Source organism: Saimiri boliviensis, chromosome 5 (genome assembly GCF_048565385.1).
Source record: "Saimiri boliviensis isolate mSaiBol1 chromosome 5, mSaiBol1.pri, whole genome shotgun sequence".
In the NCBI taxonomy this organism is placed as follows: Eukaryota; Metazoa; Chordata; class Mammalia; order Primates; family Cebidae; genus Saimiri; species Saimiri boliviensis.
In genome coordinates, this window is record NC_133453.1 from 58,537,867 (window position 1) to 58,561,281 (window position 23,415).

Sequence of the window (23,415 nt, forward strand, 5' to 3'; positions counted from 1 at the left end):
ACTGCAACAAGAAGAGCTAACGATCCTAAATATATACGCACCCAATACAGAAGCACCCAGATACATAAGGCAAGTTCTTAATGACTTACAAAGAGACTTAGACTCCCACACAATAATAGTGGGAGACTTTAACACCCCATTGTCAATATTAGACAGATCAACCAGACAAAAAATCAACAAGGATATCCAGGACCTGAATACAGACCTGGAACAAGCAAACCTAATAGACATTTACAGAACTCTCTACCCCAAATCCACAGAATATACATTCTTCTCAGCACCACATCACACCTACTCTAAAATTGACCACATAATTGGCAATAAATCACTCCTCAGCAAATGCAAAACAACAGAAATCATAACAAACAGTCTCTCAGACCACAGTGCAATCGAGTTAGAACTCAGAATGCAGAAACTAACTCAGAACGGCACAGCTTCATGGAAACTGAACAACTTGCTCTTGAATGTTGACTGGATAAACAATGAAATGAAGGCAGAAATAAAGATGTTCTTCGAAACCAATGAGAACGAAGACACAACATACCAGAATCTCTGGGACACATTTAAAGCAGTCTCTAGAGGAAAATATATAGCAATGAGTGCCCACATGAGAAGAAAGGAGAGATCTAAAACTGACACCCTATCATCAAAATTGAAAGAGCTAGAGGAGCAAGATCAAAAAAACTGAAAATCTAGCAGAAGACAGGAAATAACTAAGATCAGAGCAGAACTGAAGGAAATAGAGACACAAAAAACTCTTCAAAAAATCAATAAAACCAGGAGCTGGTTTTTTGAAAAGATCAACAAAATAGACAGACCACTAGCCAGATTAATAAAAAAGAAAAGAGAGAATAACCAAATTGATGCAATAAAAAACGATAAAGGTGATATCACCACAGATTCCACAGAAATCCAAACCATCATCAGAGATTATTACAAACAACTCTATGCACATAAACTAGTAAACCTGGAAGAAATGGATAAATTCCTGGACACCTGCAACCTCCCAAGCCTAAACCTGGAAGAAGCCAAAACCCTGAATAGACCAATAACATGGTCTGAAGTCGAGGCAGCAATAAAGAGCCTACCACCCAAAAAAAGCCCAGGTCCAGATGGGTTCACAGCTGAATTCTACCAGACATACAAGGAGGAGCTGATACCATTCCTTCTGAAACTATTCCAGACAATCCAAAAAGAGGGAATCCTTCCCAAATTATTTTACGAGACAAACATCATCCTGATACCAAAACCCGGCAGAGACTCAACAAGAAAAGAAAATTTCAGGCCAATATCCATGATGAACATAGATGCAAAAATCTTCAATAAAATACTGGCAAACCGATTGCAATAGCATATCAAAAAGCTCATCCACCATGATCAAGTAGGATTCATCCCGGGGATGCAAGGCTGGTTCAACATACGCAAGTCCATAAACGTAATTCACCACATAAACAGAACCAAAGACAAAAACCACATGATTATCTCGATTGATGCAGAGAAGGCTTTTGACAAAATTCAACAACCCTTTATGCTAAAAACCCTCAATAAACTAGGTATTGACGGAACGTATCTCAAAACAATAAAAGCTATTTACGACAAACCAACAGCCAATATTATACTGAATGGGCAAAAAGTGGAAGCATTCCCTTTGAAATCTGGCACTAGACAAGGATGCCCTCTCTCACCACTCCTATTCAATATAGTACTGGAAGTTCTAGCCAGAGCAATCAGGCAAGAAAAAGAAATAAAGCGTATCCAAATTGGAAAGGAGGAAATCAAATTGTCTCTATTTGCAGATGACATGATTGTATATCTGGAAGACCCCATCATCTCAGCCCAAAATCTCCTGAAACTGATAAACAACTTCAGCAAAGTCTCAGGATACAAAATCAACGTGCAAAAATCACAAGCATTCCTATACACCAGTAATAGACTTCAAGAGAGCCAAATCAAGAACGAACTGCCATTCACAATTGCTTCAAAGAGAATAAAGTACCTAGGAATACAACTAACAAGGAACGTAAAGGACCTCTTCAAGGAGAACTACAAGCCATTGCTCAACGAAATAAGAGAGGATACAAACAGGTGGAGAAACATTCCATGTTCATGGTTAGGAAGAATCAACATCGTGAAAATGGCCATACTGCCCAAAGTAATTTACAGATTCAACGCTATTCCCATCAAGCTACCAATGACCTTCTTCACAGAACTGGAAAAAAACACCTTAAACTTCATATGGAACCAAAAGAGAGCCCGCATAGCCAAGTCAATTCTAAGCAAAAAGAACAAAGCAGGAGGCATCACACTACCGGACTTCAAACTATACTACAAGGCTACAGTAATCAAAACAGCATGGTACTGGTACCAAAACAGAGATATAGACCAATGGAACAGAACAGAGGCCTCACAGGAAATACAACATACCCACAACCATCTGATCTTCGACAAACCTGACAAAAACAAGCAATGGGGAAAGGACCCCCTGTTTAATAAATGGTGTTGGGAAAACTGGCTAGCCATGTGCAGAAAGCAGAAACAGGACCCCTTCCTGACACCTTACACCAAAATTAACTCCAGATGGATTAAAGACTTAAACATCAGACCTAATACCATAAAAACCTTAGAAGAAAATCTAGGCAAAACCATTCAGGACATAGGTGTAGGCAAGGACTTCATGACCGAAACGCCAAAAGCAATGGCAACAAAAGCCAATATAGACAAATGGGACCTAATCAAACTCCACAGCTTCTGCACGGCAAAAGAAACAGTCAGTAGAGTGAATCAGCAACCAACAGAATGGGAAAAAATTTTTGCAGCCTACCCATCTGACAAGGGGCTGATATCCAGAATTTACAAAGAACTAAAGCAGATCTACAAGAAAAAAACAAACAAGCCCATTCAAAAATGGGCGAAGGATATGAACAGATACTTTACAAAAGAAGACATACAGGAGGCCAACAAACATATGAAAAAATGCTCATCATCACTGGTCATCAGAGAAATGCAAATCAAAACCACATTGAGATACCATCTCACACCAGTTAGAATGGCGATCATTAAAAAATCGGGAAACAACAGATGCTGGAGAGGATGTGGAGAAATAGGAACACTTTTACACTGTTGGTGGGAATGTAAATTAATTCAACCATTGTGGAAGACAGTGTGGCGATTCCTCAAGGACCTAAAAATAGAAATCCCATTTGACCCAGCAATCCCATTACTGGCTATATATCCAAAGGATTATAAATCATTCTACTACAAGGACACGTGCACACGAATGTTCATTGCAGCACTGTTTACAATAGCAAAGACCTGGAACCAACCCAAATGCCCAACGATGATAGACTGGATAGGGAAAATGTGGTACATATACACCATGGAATATTATGCAGCCATCAAAAACGATGAGTTCACGTCCTTTGTAGGGACATGGATGAACCTGGAAACCATCATTCTCAGCAAACTGACACAAGAGCAGAAAATCAAACACCGTATATTCTCGCTCATAGGCGGGTGTTGAACAATGAGAACACATGGACACAGGGAGGGGAGAACTACACACTGGGGTCCGTTGGGGGGAAATGGGGGAGGGGCGGGGGGTGGGGAGGTGGGAAGAGATAGCATGGGGAGAAATGACAGATACAGGTGAGGGGACGGAAGGCAGCAAAGCACACTGCCATGTGTGTACCTATGCAACAATCTTGCATGTTCATCACATGTACCCCAAAACCTAAAATGCAATTAAAAAAAATAAATAAATATTAAAAAAAAATTTAAAAAAAAAAGCAAACAAAAAATTCCAAGCCAGATCTTACCAAGAAAATGAGAACAATTTCATGAATCTAAATGGGTTCTTTGCGATGCAAGCTGAATCTAATAGTCTGCTGAGGTGTGACTCATTATAGAGAGGCAGTAATTCATAATAGTTTAAAGAATTTATATAATTCTTGACATGTTCATTTTTATTTTAGGAGTGACTTATACTTCTAGAAGAATTTTACCCACTTACTTCAAGGAAACATAAACATAAAATCTATATTTCTCTTTATACACTTCAAATAAATCCTTCGATCATTTTTCTATTTGGAAAATAATGAAGTCCAAGCCAACTGGATTGCAATATTTTAACTGAGATTCAATACCTCATAGACAAAGCACTGCAACTAAAATAGCTGTCTACAAGTTCACTGCCCTGAGTTCAGAAAAAGAGTAAATAAAAAAGAGGTGAAAAATAATCCACTCTCAGAGTCAAAATGTCCTGGATTTATTAAGCATTTAGGTAATTAATGTGAATTGTTTCTCCCAGGAGTCATTTTATGATAATTATAAGGTATGTTTCTCTAATAATGTGATGGTTATTTATGGGTTTTATATGTTTGTCTTCAACTATTTTTAAAAATATCTGGTCACAATGGAATTGTTAGTAGAGGAAATACTGGTTTCACATAAAGGGAAAGAGCCCCATCTACTCAATGTGTGTCTTTCAGATTATCCATCAGCTTGTCTGTGTTAATGTGTAATTTACTCTGATGTCATGCTCTCAAACTGCCATTTTCCAATCAATAACTAGATGAAGGCTTGCCTACGCTCTTATTACTGTAGCTCTGGCCATGACTTTTCCAGGGCACTATTAAAAGTGAGTCTCATCTAAAGTAGAGACACCAGGCTCACTGTGTACCTTTCATTACAAGCTAATACATACTAAGATCTCTATTACATATCCACGGTATGATTTAATAGGTATGTGGGCCTTTCATGATGTTTACATGACAGCAGCCTGCAGGGTCATGAATACAATAAATTCTTGGCAGGTCCTAATAGGGGATCATAAACTTTATGAATTATTAATCTCCAAATGTTAATCCCAGTTATGCTCTTCTTCTACCACAGGCTAGTTTCACTATTCTTATATTAGCCTAAATAAACATAATTAGGAACATTAACCTGCTAGCAAAAATGTAATATGTATAAAACCACTTATACATGATTTGGGATTCCCCACCACAATTTTGGATGAGCTGTATCAATGATACTTTCTTCACAGCAGATAAGTGAGAGTTGCCTGTACATAGGGAAATGGGTATGGTTCTCAGGAACTTGTAGTCAGTAAATTATTAACAGGTGTATTATTTATAGAGATTAGAATCAGGTCTATTTTGTTTTTTAATATTTATTTTTGTGATTATAATTTTTTGAGACAGGATCTCACTCCATTGCCCAGCCCGGAACGCAGTGGTGTGATCACAGCTCACTGTAGCCTGGACCTCCTGGGATCCAGCCTCAGCCTCATTTAGTGCTGGGATTATAGGCATGAGCTACCATGCCTGGCTTTCTTTAATTATTGAAATAGGATAAAATATGAAGAAAGCAGTTTTACAGGTTAAGCTCAGTTGATTTTCCTTAAACTAATATGGCAAGTCATACTATGTCCCTTGCTTCTTGCCATAATCTCTAAACAACTACAGCCTTCTAATGTGCCCAACTCATTGGTTAGAACAAAGCAAGAATCTGGCAGATGAAGAGGAAAAGTATGCATCAGGTGGTTTCTCTCCCCTGCTCTCAAGAAGAGCTCCATTGGTGAAAACCAGTGAGGGCTACAAACAGGAATGTGGGATTAATGAGTGAACTGCACACCATCAAGCATTAATTCTGTTGGGCATGCTCACCAATGTAACCTGGAACTTCTTTGCCCTTATATGAGAAACAAAGTGTTAGATCCATGCACACAGAAGGCCATCCATTTTCAACACAGTCAAATTTTGTTCTATTTACTGACTCAGGGTGGCTTAAAGAAGCTTCAACAATTACTACAGGTCTTGTCCTAAGAAGGAAATAAAATTAACAATGTTAATTGTAGAATTATTTTTCCTTAAGAAGATAACTATATTTGTTTTGTGAGTTTACATTCATCAAGTAATTTCATGAATCTTCCTTATTACGTGTATACATACTAATTACCCTAATTTCTGTTAACAGAGGTAAAGAAATTTTATTTAAATGTCTAAAAACATTGACTTTGATGATTTAATTATATCTATGTAAGGTGAAAAAAATACCCTCAAGTTCGATAATTAAACTTCCGAACACCAATAGAACATCATGAGGTCATTATCACTGCTGATTTTAAACAATGCCTTCTATCATTTACAGTTAAACCAAATTGTCATTAAACAGTAAAATGTATCAGTCTTACCTTAGCAATACAGCAGAATCAGAACGAAAAGAACCAACTGCTACATCTGTAGGATAAAAAACAACACAGATTAATGATCATCATTAGTCAAAGAGAATTACTTTTCAGCCGTAAATACTTAACTACATATCACCTTTGACTACATAAAAACACTATTTACAGAAAATTGATTAGAGGATATATGCTAATATCTTAATATTCATTCCACTTTTCTCTGAATCTATTCATGTACAACATTCACTCCATTATGATATAACATAAACTTTATGATAAAGAGAGGTTTACTGAAACAAAATTCAATTTCGTACTAGAAACATTCAAATTTCCTTTTCCTTTCCAATTAAAAAAACATTCTTTTTTTTCCTCATCATATGTTTGATTTTCATAAGTGTTTCCATTTTTTCAGAAACACAGACTATAACATTAAGCAGCTAACACTGTTAAGGTGAGGAATTACTTGATCATTTCTGGCCCATCCTTGAATTCAAGAGAACTTTAAAAATGATGGAAAAAATTATCAGCAAGACAAAGTCTTTCATACTAGTTTTATGTACTTTACTATAAAGCAGTATCTATAATAGAGCTTATTTTGATTTATAAACTATGATAAACTTTATACTCACCTACATATCCATTATTATCTGCATCAATTTGTCCTGATATAGACTGTCCAAACATACTTAATGATTTGCTGATGTGAAGTCCTTCAATTCTCTGAAAAATAGTAAAGTTGAGTGGAAGTAGTTTTTGAATACTAGTACACCAGAGAAACAATGATTCAGTTAAATAACGACCTTTCCCAGGCAGGTCTTGGCACACTTACTAACAAAATTGCAATTTAGTTAAATCAAATACTTCTAAGGGTGACAAAATTTTCCAGCTGGAAATGAACAGGTGACATCTGTTTTGTGGCTAAAAAAATTTACTTTACTTTATGAGCAAAGGGAAAATTATGTTGTACAGATTTGCTAAAATAGCCTGACTCCCTCTCTTTTTAGAGATGGGGGTCTCACTATGTCACCCTGGCTGGGCTTGAACTCCTGGGTTCAGTCTTCCCAGCTCAGCCTCCTAAGTAGTTGAGATTACAGGTGCACACAACCATGCCTCACCTCCTTAAGTCTTTTCAGGCTCTGTATTTACTTACTTGCCCAACATGAATAACTAAATAAGTAATGTGGAAAACAAGATGTCTATAATCACTTAATGGAGACTATGATTCAGGCTTTTCATAAAAGCTGACTTTTTAACAAGAACAACCCTAGCCAGATATGTACTTTCCATTCCATATATCTAATTGCGTGTTCATATATAGATTTATAAATATTAAGCTGATATCCATACAAAGAAAATTAGTATTTTTATGAGACAAATACATTTTTTCATGTCAACTACAGAGAATGATTTGCTCATTTTTGCCTAATTAAAAATAACTGTACCAGCTAATATTTCCATGTAACTATCACAGGAAAAACTTTTCTCTACATATGAATGTCATTTTTTTCTATACACTGAAATGCCCTGAGTTTTCAACATATAGAAGTGAAGTAAGAGTGAGATCATGAGACTTTATTAAAGTGCTATCATCTTACTACTCAACAGTGAAAGAAACCCAGAGTATCTTATGTATGATCGATCTCTCTATGCAATCTTCATGAAATATGGGGCTCTAGCCACAAGGCCAAGACACATTTAATCCAAATGAGCATGTTTTAGAATCACATAGAGATTACCTCAGAATACAATTTAATAAAATACAAAGAGAAATCTTCAATGGGCTATAGACAAGCTAGGGTGGAAATGAACTACAACTCTTACTTATGGAAAAAGGGAATTTGAAGAATTATTAATTCCTTAAAAGAAGATTATTTATTATGAGTAAATGGTAAAAAAAAAAAAAAGTGTTAAGTATTTGAAAGAGAAAAATGAAGAAAAATAAGTCCACATAAACCCTTGGCATTTTAAAGGATGCTCCTCATCACCAATGCTTCTTTTGGAAATAGAATAGTATCTTACCTGAGAGAAGGTTAATGAGATCCCATCTGCACGGCCATTGTAAATATAAATAGCACCTCTCAAGTCATCTTCTTGTGGAGCTCCGATAGCAACATCTATCCGAGAATGGAAACAGTGGAATGATAAATTTTGATACAAAGAAAGCAACTTTGAAAACTAACCTTATGATCCTTAATTCGTATCATATAAGAAAACTCTTACAAAAAATAACACTCAGAAAACAATTAAAATACAATCATCATCATCATGTACAGGATTGCACACAATGGTTTGTATATGGAAGAAAGCACAGTGGATGCATCTGAGAGACAGTCTCATAAAATAATTAGGGCACAGGCTCTACAGCCAGACCACTGGGGGCTGACCTGAGCTCTACCACTGGGCACTGTTGCGCTAGGCTGGGCCCATTTCTTAATCTGTGTTTCAATTCCCTCACCTACATAATGGGATCATAATAAAAGCCACTCTCGGCATAAAAGGATATAAGTTATGTAAAGTGCTTAGAGAAGTGCCTCGCATGTAATAAATTCTCACAATCTAGGAAAATGATCATACGAATTTTTATTTTGAGAGTCTAGATGTACCTTATTTGCAAAATGACTTTTAAATTAACTCCTATTCCAATGAGTGATTAACGTAACTGTTAGGGATATCTGCGCGCACACACACACACACGCACACACGATTTCAGAAAATGGATTTGTTCTGTAAAATAGTAACTGTATCACCTTTCTGTATTATTGATAATTATGTCAGACTATGACACCAAGGGAAAAAAGATCTGATCAACTGATATAAGAAAACCTGAGTAAATGACGTGGTTGCTTAAGTGCTATAAATATATAGCACAAAGGAGAAAAATAACATTCTACAGCTGCAAGAGCATTTCATTTTATCAAGTGTTGTCTATTTACTCACATATTTATATGCAATTTATTACTTTAATAGAAACCTAATGTATCTAGTTCATCTTCATGATATTGCTTATTACTGTCAAATCTAAAACCTTTTTGTCAACTATAGTGGTAATTTTTGACTACTATTTCAATGAGTAAAAATATCTTTGATGTATAACTCTATGGTAAACACTGTAAAATAGTAGAAATGCAAAGCTTTTCTATTTTCAGTTAAAAATAAACGATAGACATCTATATTTACTTTGTTTATACATACTAAGGCTAGCCTTTTTTGACTTGTACAAAGTTTTTCAAACATTCATATACAAATATGCCCATTCATTTATTCATTAATTGGACAGCTAGTGAGCACCTACTATATTCCAGACATTTTTCAGAAGCTGGCAAAACAGGGCAGTACCATAAAAAGAAACTCATTGTCTAGTAGGGAGGAATGGCAAGCAAGAATAGAATAGTAACACGGGATGTGAGGAGGAGGTGATGGAAATTAGGGAAGGCTTCTCATAGAAGATGATGTCCGAAATAAGATTAAAGTATCCATAGGGCATAGCCAGATGAAGAAAAGGGGAAATGCAACTTAGAGACAGGGAAAAGCCTGTGCAAGGACAGGGAAGCAACAGGCAGCATGGCACACGTGAAGAATGGCAATTGGTTTGGAATAACTGGAGTCAGATTTGTGCAGGATAAATACATACAGGAACGGAGTAGCAGGAATGGGGAGAAGAGAAAGAGAGGAGGAGGAGAAGAGGGATGTGAGAAGAAGGAGTGGGGAAAAGTATAGCCACTGAAGAGAAGACAGCAATTTCTTTAATCTGGGCTGAGTTTATAATTCCACCACTGTGGTTAAATCTCTAGAATTTGCTATATATTGATTCTTGATGATAACACATGAATAAAATAGCAAGCCTGCGTCATGAAGTAGTTGATGTACAGAAATTTTTATAGTATCTCTCCTTAGCAAGAGTGATCTAAATTAAGGCAAATATTTTGAAAAAAATACAGATGAGCCTTTTCAGCCAAAATATTTTAAAAGCCCAGATAAATTTTTTTCCATACAGAGGACACTTGGGTATAGTCACTCTTTGGCTATCTCATATACAGGTCCAAATTCTTCCTGGATTACACTTGGATCTGTTATATAATACAGTTCTATCTATCATTATACAAATAAGAAAAATACATTTTGAAGTATATATAATGATGTTTTCCATGCTTACACAACTTGATTTGGGACACAATATACAGAACACAGATATTTAACGACTGCTTTAACTTTTCATCTGAACATTTTATTTCATTCCGTTAGTATAAATCATAATTATTAGCATTAATGTCAGCCAATACTTACATGTTTACAATATAGGCACTGTGATATGGGTTTTGTGCACATTTACCCAAGTAACTCTCACAACCACCATATTAAATACTCTTTGACTCCAACTTTATGGATGATGAAACTGAGACACAGAGTATAACCTGCTCAGGGTGACAGAGCCAGGGTGTTGTGCAGCTGGGATTTAAATCCTGCAGCCTGGCCCTAGAGCCTGGGCTATCACCATGCTCTATAAACTCATTAACAACAGAAGTCATGCCCCCAAATTTCCCTTCCTAATACCTATTCCTGTTCTGTGTCAATGAAGTTCTGTCTCTGTCTCTCTCTCTGTCACACACACACACAGAATACCATTCAGTTATTAAAAAAAAATGATGTATTCTACAGCAATATGGATGGAATTAGGGGGTCATTAGCTTATGTGAAACAAGCCAGGCACAGAGAGTAAGATATCCTGTGCTCTTACTCCTAAGTCAATGCTTTAAAAGTGTGTTCACGTAGGCATAGAAAGTAGAATGGTAGGCAATGGAGATTCAGAAAGCGGAAGTGTTGTGGAGGGTGGTTGATGAGAAATTACCTAATGGATAAAACATATGTTATTTGGGTTATAGGCACCTGCAAGCTCTGACTTGATCACTATGTAATTGATGTATGTAACAAAATTACACTTGTACCCTATAAATTAACACAAATTTTAAAAAGTACTCACTTAATGATTTGATAATATGTAACTATTCAGGTGCACATAATAGTACAGCTTGTAATTTACAATTGTAGAACCTATTATGGTTCTGCTCTAAAAATATTCAAACATACAGTCTAAAAGTTAGACAATAAGGCTCAATGTGAATCAATCGACAGTGGTCTTGTCAAGTTTATTTTACATATCAAATCAAAAATGCTATTTTCTGTCAGTCATGTCAGTTATATTAATCTGTCTGACCAATGTTTTGATGAGTTTTACATGGAACTTTTGCCAAATCAATTGGTCATCTTCTTCAAAAATGCCTTGCGTTGCTTTCTTAATGACACTGGAAATAGAGTCTGATTTTTTTCCATTTGAAAAAATTGAAAAATGATGTGACAAATGCCAAGATAACTTAAGGTTACTATGCAAAGTATCACAAAAATTTGCATAATAAAAAGACATTAAGTGTGATTTGCATCCAATACTAGAGATGGAAGATAAAAAAAATAGGTAGTGTTTTCATTCTTTTTCTACATAATCCTACACTTCTTGCCATGAACACAAAGTATCTTTACCCATCCACCCAAGAAAAATAAAATGACAGATGTGGCAAAGTAATAAATACATTAAAAAAACCCAACAACTTGTAAATTCCTGCTGTTTCATCCAGGCAGACATGGTGGAAAGGAATTAAAGACCTCAGTGAAAAACTAGGACACCCTGACCCTGCTTCCACATCAGCAATGGTCATGCTGATATCTAAAATACAGAAAATGCCTATTCATGGACAAAACCGAAGATAAAATATAAACCGGACCAAGTAGAAGAAGATCTATGGCATTATAAGCATTCACTGAAATGTTAATGTAGCCACTAAAAGTAAATATGCGGTAAATTATAAATGACATTATATATAAACAGCACAAAAATACACAGGAATATATTTTAAAATCATTTGAATAATAACCTTCCAGATACAAAGGCATTTCCTTTAGGAGTGGAGTGCTGAGGGCTCTCGGTGAAACAAGAAGCCCAGGGTTTTATAAAGGAACTAAAAGACTGCACTGTCCCCTGAAAGTCCCCTCCAAACTCCTCTGTTTCATGAACAGAACACTGTCTGTCTGTCTGTCATTCACACCACTGGAAAATTACTCAGGCTTTTCCCAGGTACTAGAGTAATTTTTTAAAGTTGTACTTTAGGTTCTGGAGTACATGTGCCAATCATCCGGAATTGTTGCATAGGTACAAACATGGCACTGTGGTTTGCTGCCTCCACTCCCCTGTCACCTATATCTGGCATTTCTCCCCATGTTATCCTTCCTCATCCTCCCCACCCCTCACTGTCCTTCTCCTAGACGCCTCCCAACAGCCCCCCATGTGTGATGCTTGCCTCCCTATGTCCATGTGTTCTCATTGTTCAACACCTGCCTACGAGTGAGAACATGCGGTATTGGATTATCTGTTCTTGTATCAGTTTGCTGAGAATGATGGTTTCCAGATTCATCCAAGTACCTACAAAGGATATGAACTCATCCTTTTTTATGGCTGCATAGTATTCCATGGTGTATATGTGCCACATTTTTTTTTGTCCAGTCTATCACTGATGGGCATCTAGGTTAGTTCCAGGTCTTTGCTATTGTAAACAGTGCCAAAATGAACATATGTGTGCATGTGTCTTTATAATAGAATGATTTATAATCCTTCAGGTATATACCCAGTAATGGGGTTGCTGGGTCAAATAGAATTTCAATTTCTAGATCCTGGAGGAATCGCCACACTGTCTTCCACATTTTGATAAGGAATTTACCTATTTCTCAAAATAGTTTTACAGCTCTGACTAAAACAATAATTCAAATTTGTCATTGACATTTTAATGCCACAAAAATAATTTCTCATGTGTGCATACATATATTTTCACATTCCAAAGAGTAAAAATAGTGAATGGTCTTCCTTAAATGTGCCAATTAAAACAAGACAGAAATCATAAACCAAGTATTTTACTAAACAGTGATTTTTCATTTTTTAAAAAAAGAATTGGGATTGTCTCATACAACACACATAACATATCAAAATGCATAAACATGGTTTTATCTCTAGGTTTTTATTAGGTAGAATCCTTAAATTTGCCACTGAATAAGGCTTATGTTTTCAAGCATTAATGTTATTTTCCACTTGATTGCAGAACTATAAAAAAGGGTGCCACCATTTTCTCATTTATTATGGCACATATTCTGTACCTGGTATGGTACATCTGACCCCAAATAAATGTTCAATAAATATCAGAGTTGCTGATTACTTATGAGATGCAACATAAAGCATAATAAAATTGTCTTTTGTTTTAAATAAGTTTTTTAATACAAATATAATAAAATAACAGTTTCTCATTACTGTTCATTAAAACTACACACTTCTGAATGGAGAAATCAGTTATCAGTGAATGCTTTTCATGACACTGAGTGGCTGCAGAGGAGCAGTGCTGATCTGAATTTATAAAAACTCTCAAGAGATGTGAACTCAGTGTGATCAGTGATGGCAGCGGTGTAGTGCACGGTGTGAAGTGATGGCCGCTACAGAAGTGCAAACCAGGTGTCCTGATTCCTTTCGAGGAAGGACATGAAATAGGACACGATCCCTCTTACAGTTCCAATTAAATGAAAAAGCTACACCACCATCCTTCACCCCTTTCAGGGACAAGGTATTTGTGAAAATGAGTCACTTTCCAACCTGGGGTCACAGTGGGGAAAGAAGTACAGGGAAGCCAGTGATGGGTGGGGTACAGAGAGGCTCCCCTCCATACACGTTTTTAAAAAATGTCTTGTGTTATGTGTAATCATAATAACCGAAAGTATATACATGTTTTTTTTTTTCTTTCCTTTCAGTTTTAAAACAGTAAACAAAAAATCCAGAATGGTAATATTTGTATATCACATTACACTATTTTACGTTTAAGGTTCACAGGAAGCATATATACAATAACTGACTTTTTCTGTAAAATAATTCATTTTATATATTTAAAGTAGATTGCAGCATCTAGGTACCAGAAGACATTAAGGAAGTGAGAATGTGTAGTACCCTGTCACTTATTTTTAGCATCTGAGAAAGCTTTAGCCTAATATTATCATACACTAATTGTCAATGGCCTTATCAAGAAGACAATATGAACCTGAAAATAAGTATCAAATACTTATGTGCTGAGCTCCAGGAAATTGCACACTCTCCTCTTACACCTATTCATCATTTTATGAATCATCATTCACAGTTTTAACAGACTCAGTTACTTACCACTTAGAAGTAGACTGATAAAAGCAAAGGTTAACAAGAAATGCTGGTAGATGCAGAGATTTCAACAACAGGACTGGCATCCATGGCGATATGCACAGTCACCATACTATCATCTAGTCAATCAGTGAAAGACGTCAATATCAGTGGGTAAACAGCCACTGTCCCCAGGCTTCCCAGTGGCCTCTCAGAATCTCTTCTGGAATTCCCCAGATTCTCCCACAACACAGCTATGGGGAATGCCTGGTAGAAGAAGGGGCTTCCATAACCCTGTTCCAGCTCAGCAGCTAGGCTCTGTTGGGTTTGGTCGTGTCTTTATTGTACTGATAGCTAAATACAGTGGTCCAATGAGTCTATGATATACATTTACTACCCATATTTTATTATTTCTGAAATCAGGATCTTTCTTAACATAGAAAAATGGTGGCTGTTACAGCTTAATAGGCAGCATTTTTTAGGGACACATAAGGAACAATGCAGTTTCTAATCAATGGTACCTTAGAATCACTGAAATAAGGTATTTTGAATATCACCTTATTAACAGTGGTAAAGACCAATGGGTGACAATTGAGGAGAAGTCATAAGTAACACTAAAGAAAAGAAAAAAGTTAGCATGCTATTCTGGCTCAGTTTTCTATAGGAAGGCAAACAACACAAAACTTCAATCATATTTTTTTCTGTAAACCATTTTGAAAGCAGAAATCAAGCACCAAATTGATAATTTTAATTACCTTCAAAGCCATCATTGTCAATGTCGCCAAGATTTGCTATAGATTCTCCAAATCTTGCAGCGTATTTGTCACTTCCAACAAGGTTTGTTTCCATTGCATTCATTACTGCTCCCTAGATAGAAAGGGAGAGAAAAGGTGTCAGTATAACACTCTCCAACAACTTTACACATGATTTACTGTTGTAATTGGATATGGATTTTTTCTAATGCGTCAAACAAGTTGGACAAACCACAGACTGAGCTTTAGTACACACATCTCAGTTCAATTCAATAAATATTTATTGAGTCTGTCAACACATAATAGTATGATTAGAGCTCAGAGGACATAAAACATTGTCAAACTCCTGATCTCTAGCTTTGAAAATCCAATAAATCATTTTGATAATTCAATTTAGCAAATATTTATTGAGCTTCTACTAAAGACAACACACTGTGTAAAGAGTGAAAAGGTGAAAGGGGGCAAGGCAGTGTGTGTATAAATACTCCCTTTCCTCGAGAAGCCCAGAGTTACAGGGCAGGCTTAGCACAAGCATACAAAAGACTAAGAAGTAGAAACTGCTTTACAATATCAAGAAGAAAAAAAAGAATATCTAATTATAACAGAAGAGATTTCATAAAGGAAATGGCATGCCAGGTGGCTATTGAAGGATAAGTGTAATTTTGATAAACAGAGAACTAGCAGCAAAACAAATTCCAAAGAATTTGGCTCTAATGAATGGTATGTATAATGTATGAGAAAAAAATGTCAGATTGCAGTCTTACAGTGTAGCATCTTGATTGCTGAGAAAAATTTACTCTTAATTTAGGGAACAACAGCAAACACTGAAGGTTTCTGAGCTGAGGAGTGACATAATTGAAGCAGGCCTTTGGAACCGGCAGCAAGGGAGCATAGATCAATCAACTGATAACTAGGAGGGAGGAAGATGAGTTACTACAATAAGACATTCAATAATGTAATAATTAGCTGTCACAATAACAGCTACCAGTTCTCTTTGCAAACTTTGATCATGTCAGTCCTTTGTATTAAAAAAAAAAAAAAAAAAAAAAAAAAGGCCATGTCCTTTCAAATCTATTTGGCATTCCCCAGGCACACACATTTTCTTTCCTTGTCAAGTGTTTTTACTTGTGAATTTTCCAATTGAAAAATTCAATTTTTGTCTTTCGCAAATACTACTTCCTCTGTGAAACCTACTTGACACACAGGAAATCACTTCTTCTACTTTGTATGTACTTATAATGTGCCATACACCATGCTGTAGTCAATTGCTTCCTCCCATTGGTGCCTTCACTAGATCTGAAGTCCTGGGGTCAGCACTATAATCATTAGCTCTTTTTATAAGTCCTGGTTACATTTCAGAAACTCACTAAATGTCACTTATTTTAAATGAAATACGACAACTGGGAATCATCTCTATAAATATAATCACTGACACCGTAGCAACGAATGATTGTAACAAAGGAGTCAGGGATAAAGCAGCTTGGCTACTGAGCAAATGTCTAAATTAAAGAGCAGAAGGATGAAGAGGCTCCAGGGAGAAAAGACAAGATACAGGCTTAAGAAAACCCAATGGCTCTGAAGTTCTGGAAGGAGAGTTTCAATAGGAAGTGGTGATCCCTCTTCTTCAAGTATTCCCTAGTCACTGAGAGTGGCGACTAAGAGTTCACTGGGAATCCCAGAGACCTATTTTACTGTAAGTAGGTAGAAGCCAGAGTCACTCAAGTACCATTCTTTCTTGAGTTCATTCAAGAAAAAATTTCACCTACTTGTCCAGGACTCTTCCAAGCCCTGAGGAAACTGTGGTAAACAAGGCAGACAATTTCTCTCCAGGTGGCATCTATACTACAGTAGAATAATAGACAATACCAAATCGAATCAATGTAAATAAATGCTACTTAGTGGTTAGTGCCATTTCAGAGAGTTGAGAAATGAGAAGTTAGACAGGAATGAGAGGGAACAAAGGAAGACTAATCTATATCGGAGGATTTAAAAGCTGAAATCAATTATTAAATTAATCCCAGTGTTTTATAAGAGTAGCACCTTGGGGTAGGCATGAGGGAAGAACAAGAGGGTAGAAAACTGAGTAGTAGGGTTTATCTGTTTTTTCTTAATGATATTAAGATTTCAATGGGGGGAAATGATTCTACATTGCTTTACTTTAGGTATACATGTGGATGTTTGGTTGTAAAGAGTAATATAAGATGAATTTGCAGCATGAAGATGTAGCAAGTACAAAGACCACTAGTTTTGGAAGTAGAAATGTGAAATCTATGGAAGAAAATTATCTGATATCACTATTAATGAGCTTCTAATGATCACTGTGTAGATAATTTGCTTTTATTATTAAATGTAGGTTAAATACAGACTAGGAAATATCACAGCATAAATAACTTCCCTGTTCTATAATCATCCATTTATAAGACTCGATGTTTTCATTCTTAAATTGTAATGTTTAGTCCGATGCTTAATATAAGAACTTGCTAAATGCTCTGAAACCATTTACTAATCATAGATACAAACACTTGAAACAGAGTTAAATTTTCAGAATCCTGAATGAAAAATGCTGTGCCACAGAAATGAACCAGTTTTCTCAAAAGCCCACACTTGTTTTCAAATTACAGGAACAGGCCAAGAAGATCTCAATAAGACCCTATCAATTTTTTGTTTTAAGGTCAAGTAGCAACACTGGCAAGATAAGGCCAGCAGATGTCTTTAAGCTGAATTATCAAGTGATCAGTTTCTACCACAAATTATCACTAATAATTTAAAATTGAATCATAGTTCAGTACTTATCTATTTATACAATTAATATATTCACTTTGGAATAAACGGTGACAATTTTATACTCTTATAAAGTAATCTCTTATGAATTATGAAAATTAACATTTTAATAACTTGTTTGTAATTGTTTTCAAATCAAGAAATTGAAAACTATTTAATTATTCATCTTCTAATCCTAGTAATATTTTATAATTTAATTTACATAAAGACCTTAACTAGAACTATTAAGAGATCCACATTTTGAAGGAGGTATAAAATTATTCTTTCAAATTAGATTAGTATCAACATAAAATTGAAAGAAATTTCAACTACCAGAGGGAACATATATAAGCTGTGAATAGAAAACTCCCTAACAACCTATTTCATACTTCTGGATAGTCAAAATGGAACACTTTCCTAATCATCATCATATTCCATTTTATTTTTAGAGCATCACTACAGTATTAGAATTTTAACATTTGTCAGTAAAAGAAACCTAAAAATAATCTCAGATCTCTGGAATAAGACCAATTTCAGTTTTGATTATAAATCCATAAATGGCTTCCAGTTGGGGCAGTTGGACATACCGAGCCAGAGTTGATATACACAAACACTCTTCCTTCCTCTCTGATGGTGCTCTGCATGGGCGCTCCCACCAGCAGATCTGAGAAGCCATCTGCGTTGAGGTCCACAGCACAGACAGAAGCTCCAAAGTACGAGCCAAGCTGTCTCAAAACAAACCAGATCCACTCACTGAGAAAAAAGGAGGGCTACTCGCAAAAGCCCTCAGAGATACTAAAGGTAGAGACATATTACCTTTTTACCTTTCATTTCATGTAAGATACTTAGTTCTTTTTCTTCAATGCTGAATATATATGCCTGTAATTGGGGAAAGAATTAGAGAAGTTTTTATGAATACCATACTTTTTTTAAAAACCCACTCATTTCTGTTTGATCCAAACATGAATTTTTATAACTTGTAGTTAATTGCTCAAACATTAAAAAAAAAAAATCCTTTTAAGAGTGACACAAAAGGGTTAGGGATCCACTGTTACATTAATATGCCTTACTTGCAAAAGTATTTTCTCAGGAATTATCTTATTGATCCTACAGAGCAGGCGTCCCCAAACCTTTTACACAGGGGGCCAGTTCACTGTCCCTCAGACCGTTGGAGGGCCGCCACATACTGTGCTCCTCTCACTGACCACCAATGAAAGAGGTGCCCCTTCCTGAAGTGCGGCAGGTGGGACGCGGGGGAGGGGCGGATAAATGGCCTCAGGGGGCCGTAGTCTGGGGACGCCTGCTATAGAGGAAGTACAGGAAAAGTCTGCCTAAGTTTTCAAAAGTAAGCCTCAGAAAAGTTGAGTGACCAGTGTTCACATAGCAACCCAGAAAAAACTAAAACCAGAAATATTTTTCTTCGTTCTAAGTCTTACCACAAAACATGTAGCTGCCTCAATTTCTTTGCAGCTGTGAAACTGTTCACCATATACTCCCTGGACATTTTTAGGTAGTTCTATCTTAGAATTTTCTTATAGGAAAAGTCTCATTTGGCTTTTGTAATTTTTCAGAAAGCTTCTTGCTTAATTTATTCTAAAACCATAACATCTTTTGCCAATTCCACTAAATGTAATAACCAGATTATCATTTCTAATCTTCCTTTCCTTACAACATTTGCAGTTTCTCCTTCAATATCTTATTCATGCAATGTATTTGAATGTTTGTGAAGAAATAAGTATAAAAATGTAATTCTTACTTTACCAATCTGCTCATGTTGAGGAGCTCCTCCAACTACTTCAGTAGTATCCTGACTCCGAAAATGACCAGCTCCAACTGAATATCCTTTAAGAAAAGGAAGAAAGTATGAGAGTCCTGAGTAAAGCACATCATATGGTGATCTGGGTAAAACAGATCATAAATGTATTCATAAAATTAAATTATGCTGAATTCAAAATGACTACATTAAGCAGTTTTAATATTTAGCATAGTGGTAACTCAAAATTGGTCATTTATTATGTTTTATGCAATTTTGACATGTGTCACAAAACTATAGCCATATGGATCGTATTTCCAAGTGTTAGAAACTGAAAATAGCATCTTTACATCTGGTTAGTCTCTGTGCAGTATAATCAGTTTCTAGGATTACAACAGACATATTTTAGAGTATATTAAATGTAATGTCTCAACTGGAAAATGAGTATTTTAAACTTTAAATAAAAATCCTGCTAAAGTTTGACTTTTTGCCACCAAATCTTTTTGTGATGACTTTTTGATGACAAAAGGTAAAATATTTTTATTTTATGTGATAAAAGGCATATCAAGTTATATTTGTTAAATTATTTCAAAGTATCCTTCAATCATAAATAAGAAAACTTGAATTGTAGCAAATTCTACTTGAAATTTCTTCTGTTTGTATGGAAGTAGTGCTTGTTTTATGTTTCTAAGTATAAGATGCTCACATTCGACACATAAACAGTTTAAACAAACCTGGATTTTCTGAAAACCTATAGGAAAAGCACTTACTTTCTGGTAATGGACTTTAATGTCAGAAAAGTTTGCATTTCTATTGAAATACAGGTGATAAAGTATCCTATTGACTTATGAGATGATAGTGAGGAGGAGGAAGATGACAAAAATAGTTAAACTCTGGGAAATATTTAAGAACTGATGAGGTGAAGATCAATGAGCTGTTTTTAGACCCATATGCTTCATGGAGCCCCTTATTCAGAATGCGGTGGACAGTACAACTGGCCTTCAGGGGGTCCTTTAAGAAACTGTACTTACTTATACAGATGTGTAAATGAGTTAATTCACATAAAGTTCTCACAAAAAGTTCCTGGGATATGGGAAGCACTCAACAGAAGCTACCTGTATAATCAGTTGACTACATAAAGATATAAACTTACTAATGTTTTCTAACTGCAAAGAGTAAACTATGAGTTCTACTAAGAATTATGTATTGATGACTTTAGTCACATGTATAAATGTAAAATATTAAGCTAACTAAAGTTTCATAAATCCTATCCTTAAGAGACAGTTTCTGAAATGCCTATTACTGTAATTACTGGCCACTTAGATCTTTGAAAAATACAATTTTCCTTATTTACAATTATAGTACTAGTATTTGTAAGACAGAGATAATTTGAGTTTGCCAACTTTTATAGTACCTAAATAACTTCCAAATTTTACTTGATTTTGTTTATCTAAAAAAGCCTTGTATTTATTTGTAGTTATATTGTAGACAAAAAGAGAGCCAGTCCAATAAGATGATCCTGGGGCTCCCATCACAATTAAATCCTGTAAAAAAAAAAACAAAAAACAAACTTATTAAAGTTAAATCTTACCACCCTAAACCTCCTCCAGATATATAATAGATAGTGAAGAGAACATGTTTTCATAATAATAGATTTCTGAAGTAGGAACATTTTGTGAAGTTAAAACATATCAGGAAAAGAAAAAGAAGAAGAAAAAGAAAAAGCCAGATAAGTTGGCTGATGGATTTCTATCAAAAAGCAGAATCTCAGAGAAGAAACTCTGAAACTGTCATTTAACACATTTATCAGTGGATTTCAAAAGTTGAAGGGAGAAGTACCAAACACTAGAGTTAGCTTTTGGGAAAAAGGCGATGTGGTTCCTATTAAAGAAAATCATATGTGGATGATTCATTAGTGCTCATTATTAAGATAATCATGTGTTGCCAAAGAATAAAAAGTGGCCTTAATTTATTTCAATTTTCCTAATAATTTTGGCTAATTTTCCTAATAATATTGGCTTAGGGAAAAAAAAGTCCAGTGGAATGTAGACTTTTTTTGTGATATATAGGAATTTAGGAGAAGGAACAGAAGATTAGAAGGAGCATGCCCTTGTCTGGTACAGTATGAAAAGTTTCAGCAATTAAATCTATTTAGCATATTTCTACATTTCCTAAATAACTATAAACTTCAAAAAGAAGGTCAATTTAAATGGAAAAAAGAATTTTCTTTTTAAGCATTTTAATATGACTGTTAACATTTACAGGCATTGTTAACCCCAAGACTTAATATGGCCTAATCTTCATGGAGTCAGAAAACATTCCTGAATTCATAGAGGGTTTTTAAGGAAAACTGAGATTTGGGGTTGAGTACAACTGTGCCATTTCACAGATATCCTAGAGTGTTAGGAGAGTAAGAAATCTTGGGAATATTGTCTATCTAATTTAATGGGATATTAAGTTCTTAAATTTCCCAATTTCCATGATTTCAATGAAAAATATAGACTAATATGCTTCCATAGCCCCTCAACTAGAAATTTAAAACAATATACTTGGGTTGATATTTTTAATACCTAAGTTAACAAGGCAATTAACGGTACCTATTTTTTATTTTCATTAAATTCTCGATGAAAGAAATATTTTTTTAGTATAGATTTAGTTTGTCTTATGTAGTATAGCCATCTAAATGTTGATATTTTATTGAATAATGGAATACTGAGTGGCAAAAATTAAGTTGTAATACTCTAAGAGACATGATGCAAATGTTGCACAATTTTTACTTTAAAACATAAAATCACTCTTCTAAACCATCAGAAGAAGATTCTATATGTAAACTTTTATAGCAGCTATTTTTAAAACTATTACCTTTGTGTAGAAACTAGATATTCCAGCTTGACACGATGCAAAATGTTCTCCAAATTTTTTCACATAATCTAAAATGAAATATTAAAACAACTCAGAAGTTTATCTTAAAGATATAATCTCCACAATTTTTAAAAAGTAAATCCTTACAAAAACTTCCTTTAAGGTTTATAGTTTGTACTTTAAAAAAGAAAAACTTTAACCTTGATATAATTTAACAAATCTTTTCCATATTAATATTTAATATATCCCTATAAAATGGCAATAAAAACATCTCCCTCTGTCTGCCTCTTCTTCATAGGAAGCACACACAGCATATACTCAAAACAATTTTGTCAAATGAGTAAGACAGAAGTAGGATTTGTGATTTTGTGTCCATGTTGTCTTTCTACTATATATAGTTAAAGTGTGCAATGTTTGATAGACATATACATAGGGAAATGGCTACTACACTTAAACTAACATACATGCGTCCTCACGGTCATCTTTTTTGTGCATTTAGAGTGAAATCTACTCTCTTGGCGAATTTCCAGTGTACTATACAATAATTAACTCTAGTCCTCATGCTGTACATTAGATCTCTAGACTTATTCATCCTACACAAATGCAGCCTTGTTCACTTTCACCAACATCTCCCCATACCTAACGCTCTCACTACCCCCAGTCTACTCTATGTATTTGACTTTTTTAGATTCTATAGATTAAGTGAGATCATACAGCATTTGTCTTTCTATGCCTAGTTTATTTCAATTCAAATAATTTCCTTCAGGGTCATCCATGTTGTCATAAAAGACAGGATTTTAAAGGCTGAATAACTCTTCATTGTATATGTTTATGTATATATGTGTGTATGTATACACCTCACACACAATTTCTTATCCATTTATCTGTC

At 35.1% G+C, this 23,415-nt stretch overlaps 1 protein-coding gene across 1 annotated transcript in view; it reads right to left on the bottom strand.

The window, feature by feature from the left end:
- The window catches only part of ITGA4 (integrin subunit alpha 4), an 89,562-nt gene that overhangs the window by 45,778 nt on the left and 20,369 nt on the right, over positions 1-23,415 (bottom strand). Inside the window, exons 5-14 of the mRNA XM_003921809.4 lie at positions 22,527-22,594; positions 21,079-21,208; positions 19,668-19,753; positions 18,728-18,790; positions 18,499-18,636; positions 15,155-15,266; positions 8,207-8,301; positions 6,817-6,907; positions 6,194-6,239; positions 5,667-5,821 (exon numbers count right to left, since the gene is read on the bottom strand). Coding sequence (XP_003921858.1) covers positions 5,667-5,821; positions 6,194-6,239; positions 6,817-6,907; positions 8,207-8,301; positions 15,155-15,266; positions 18,499-18,636; positions 18,728-18,790; positions 19,668-19,753; positions 21,079-21,208; positions 22,527-22,594 — 984 coding nt within the window. The remainder of the gene's footprint in view (positions 1-5,666; positions 5,822-6,193; positions 6,240-6,816; positions 6,908-8,206; positions 8,302-15,154; positions 15,267-18,498; positions 18,637-18,727; positions 18,791-19,667; positions 19,754-21,078; positions 21,209-22,526; positions 22,595-23,415) is intronic.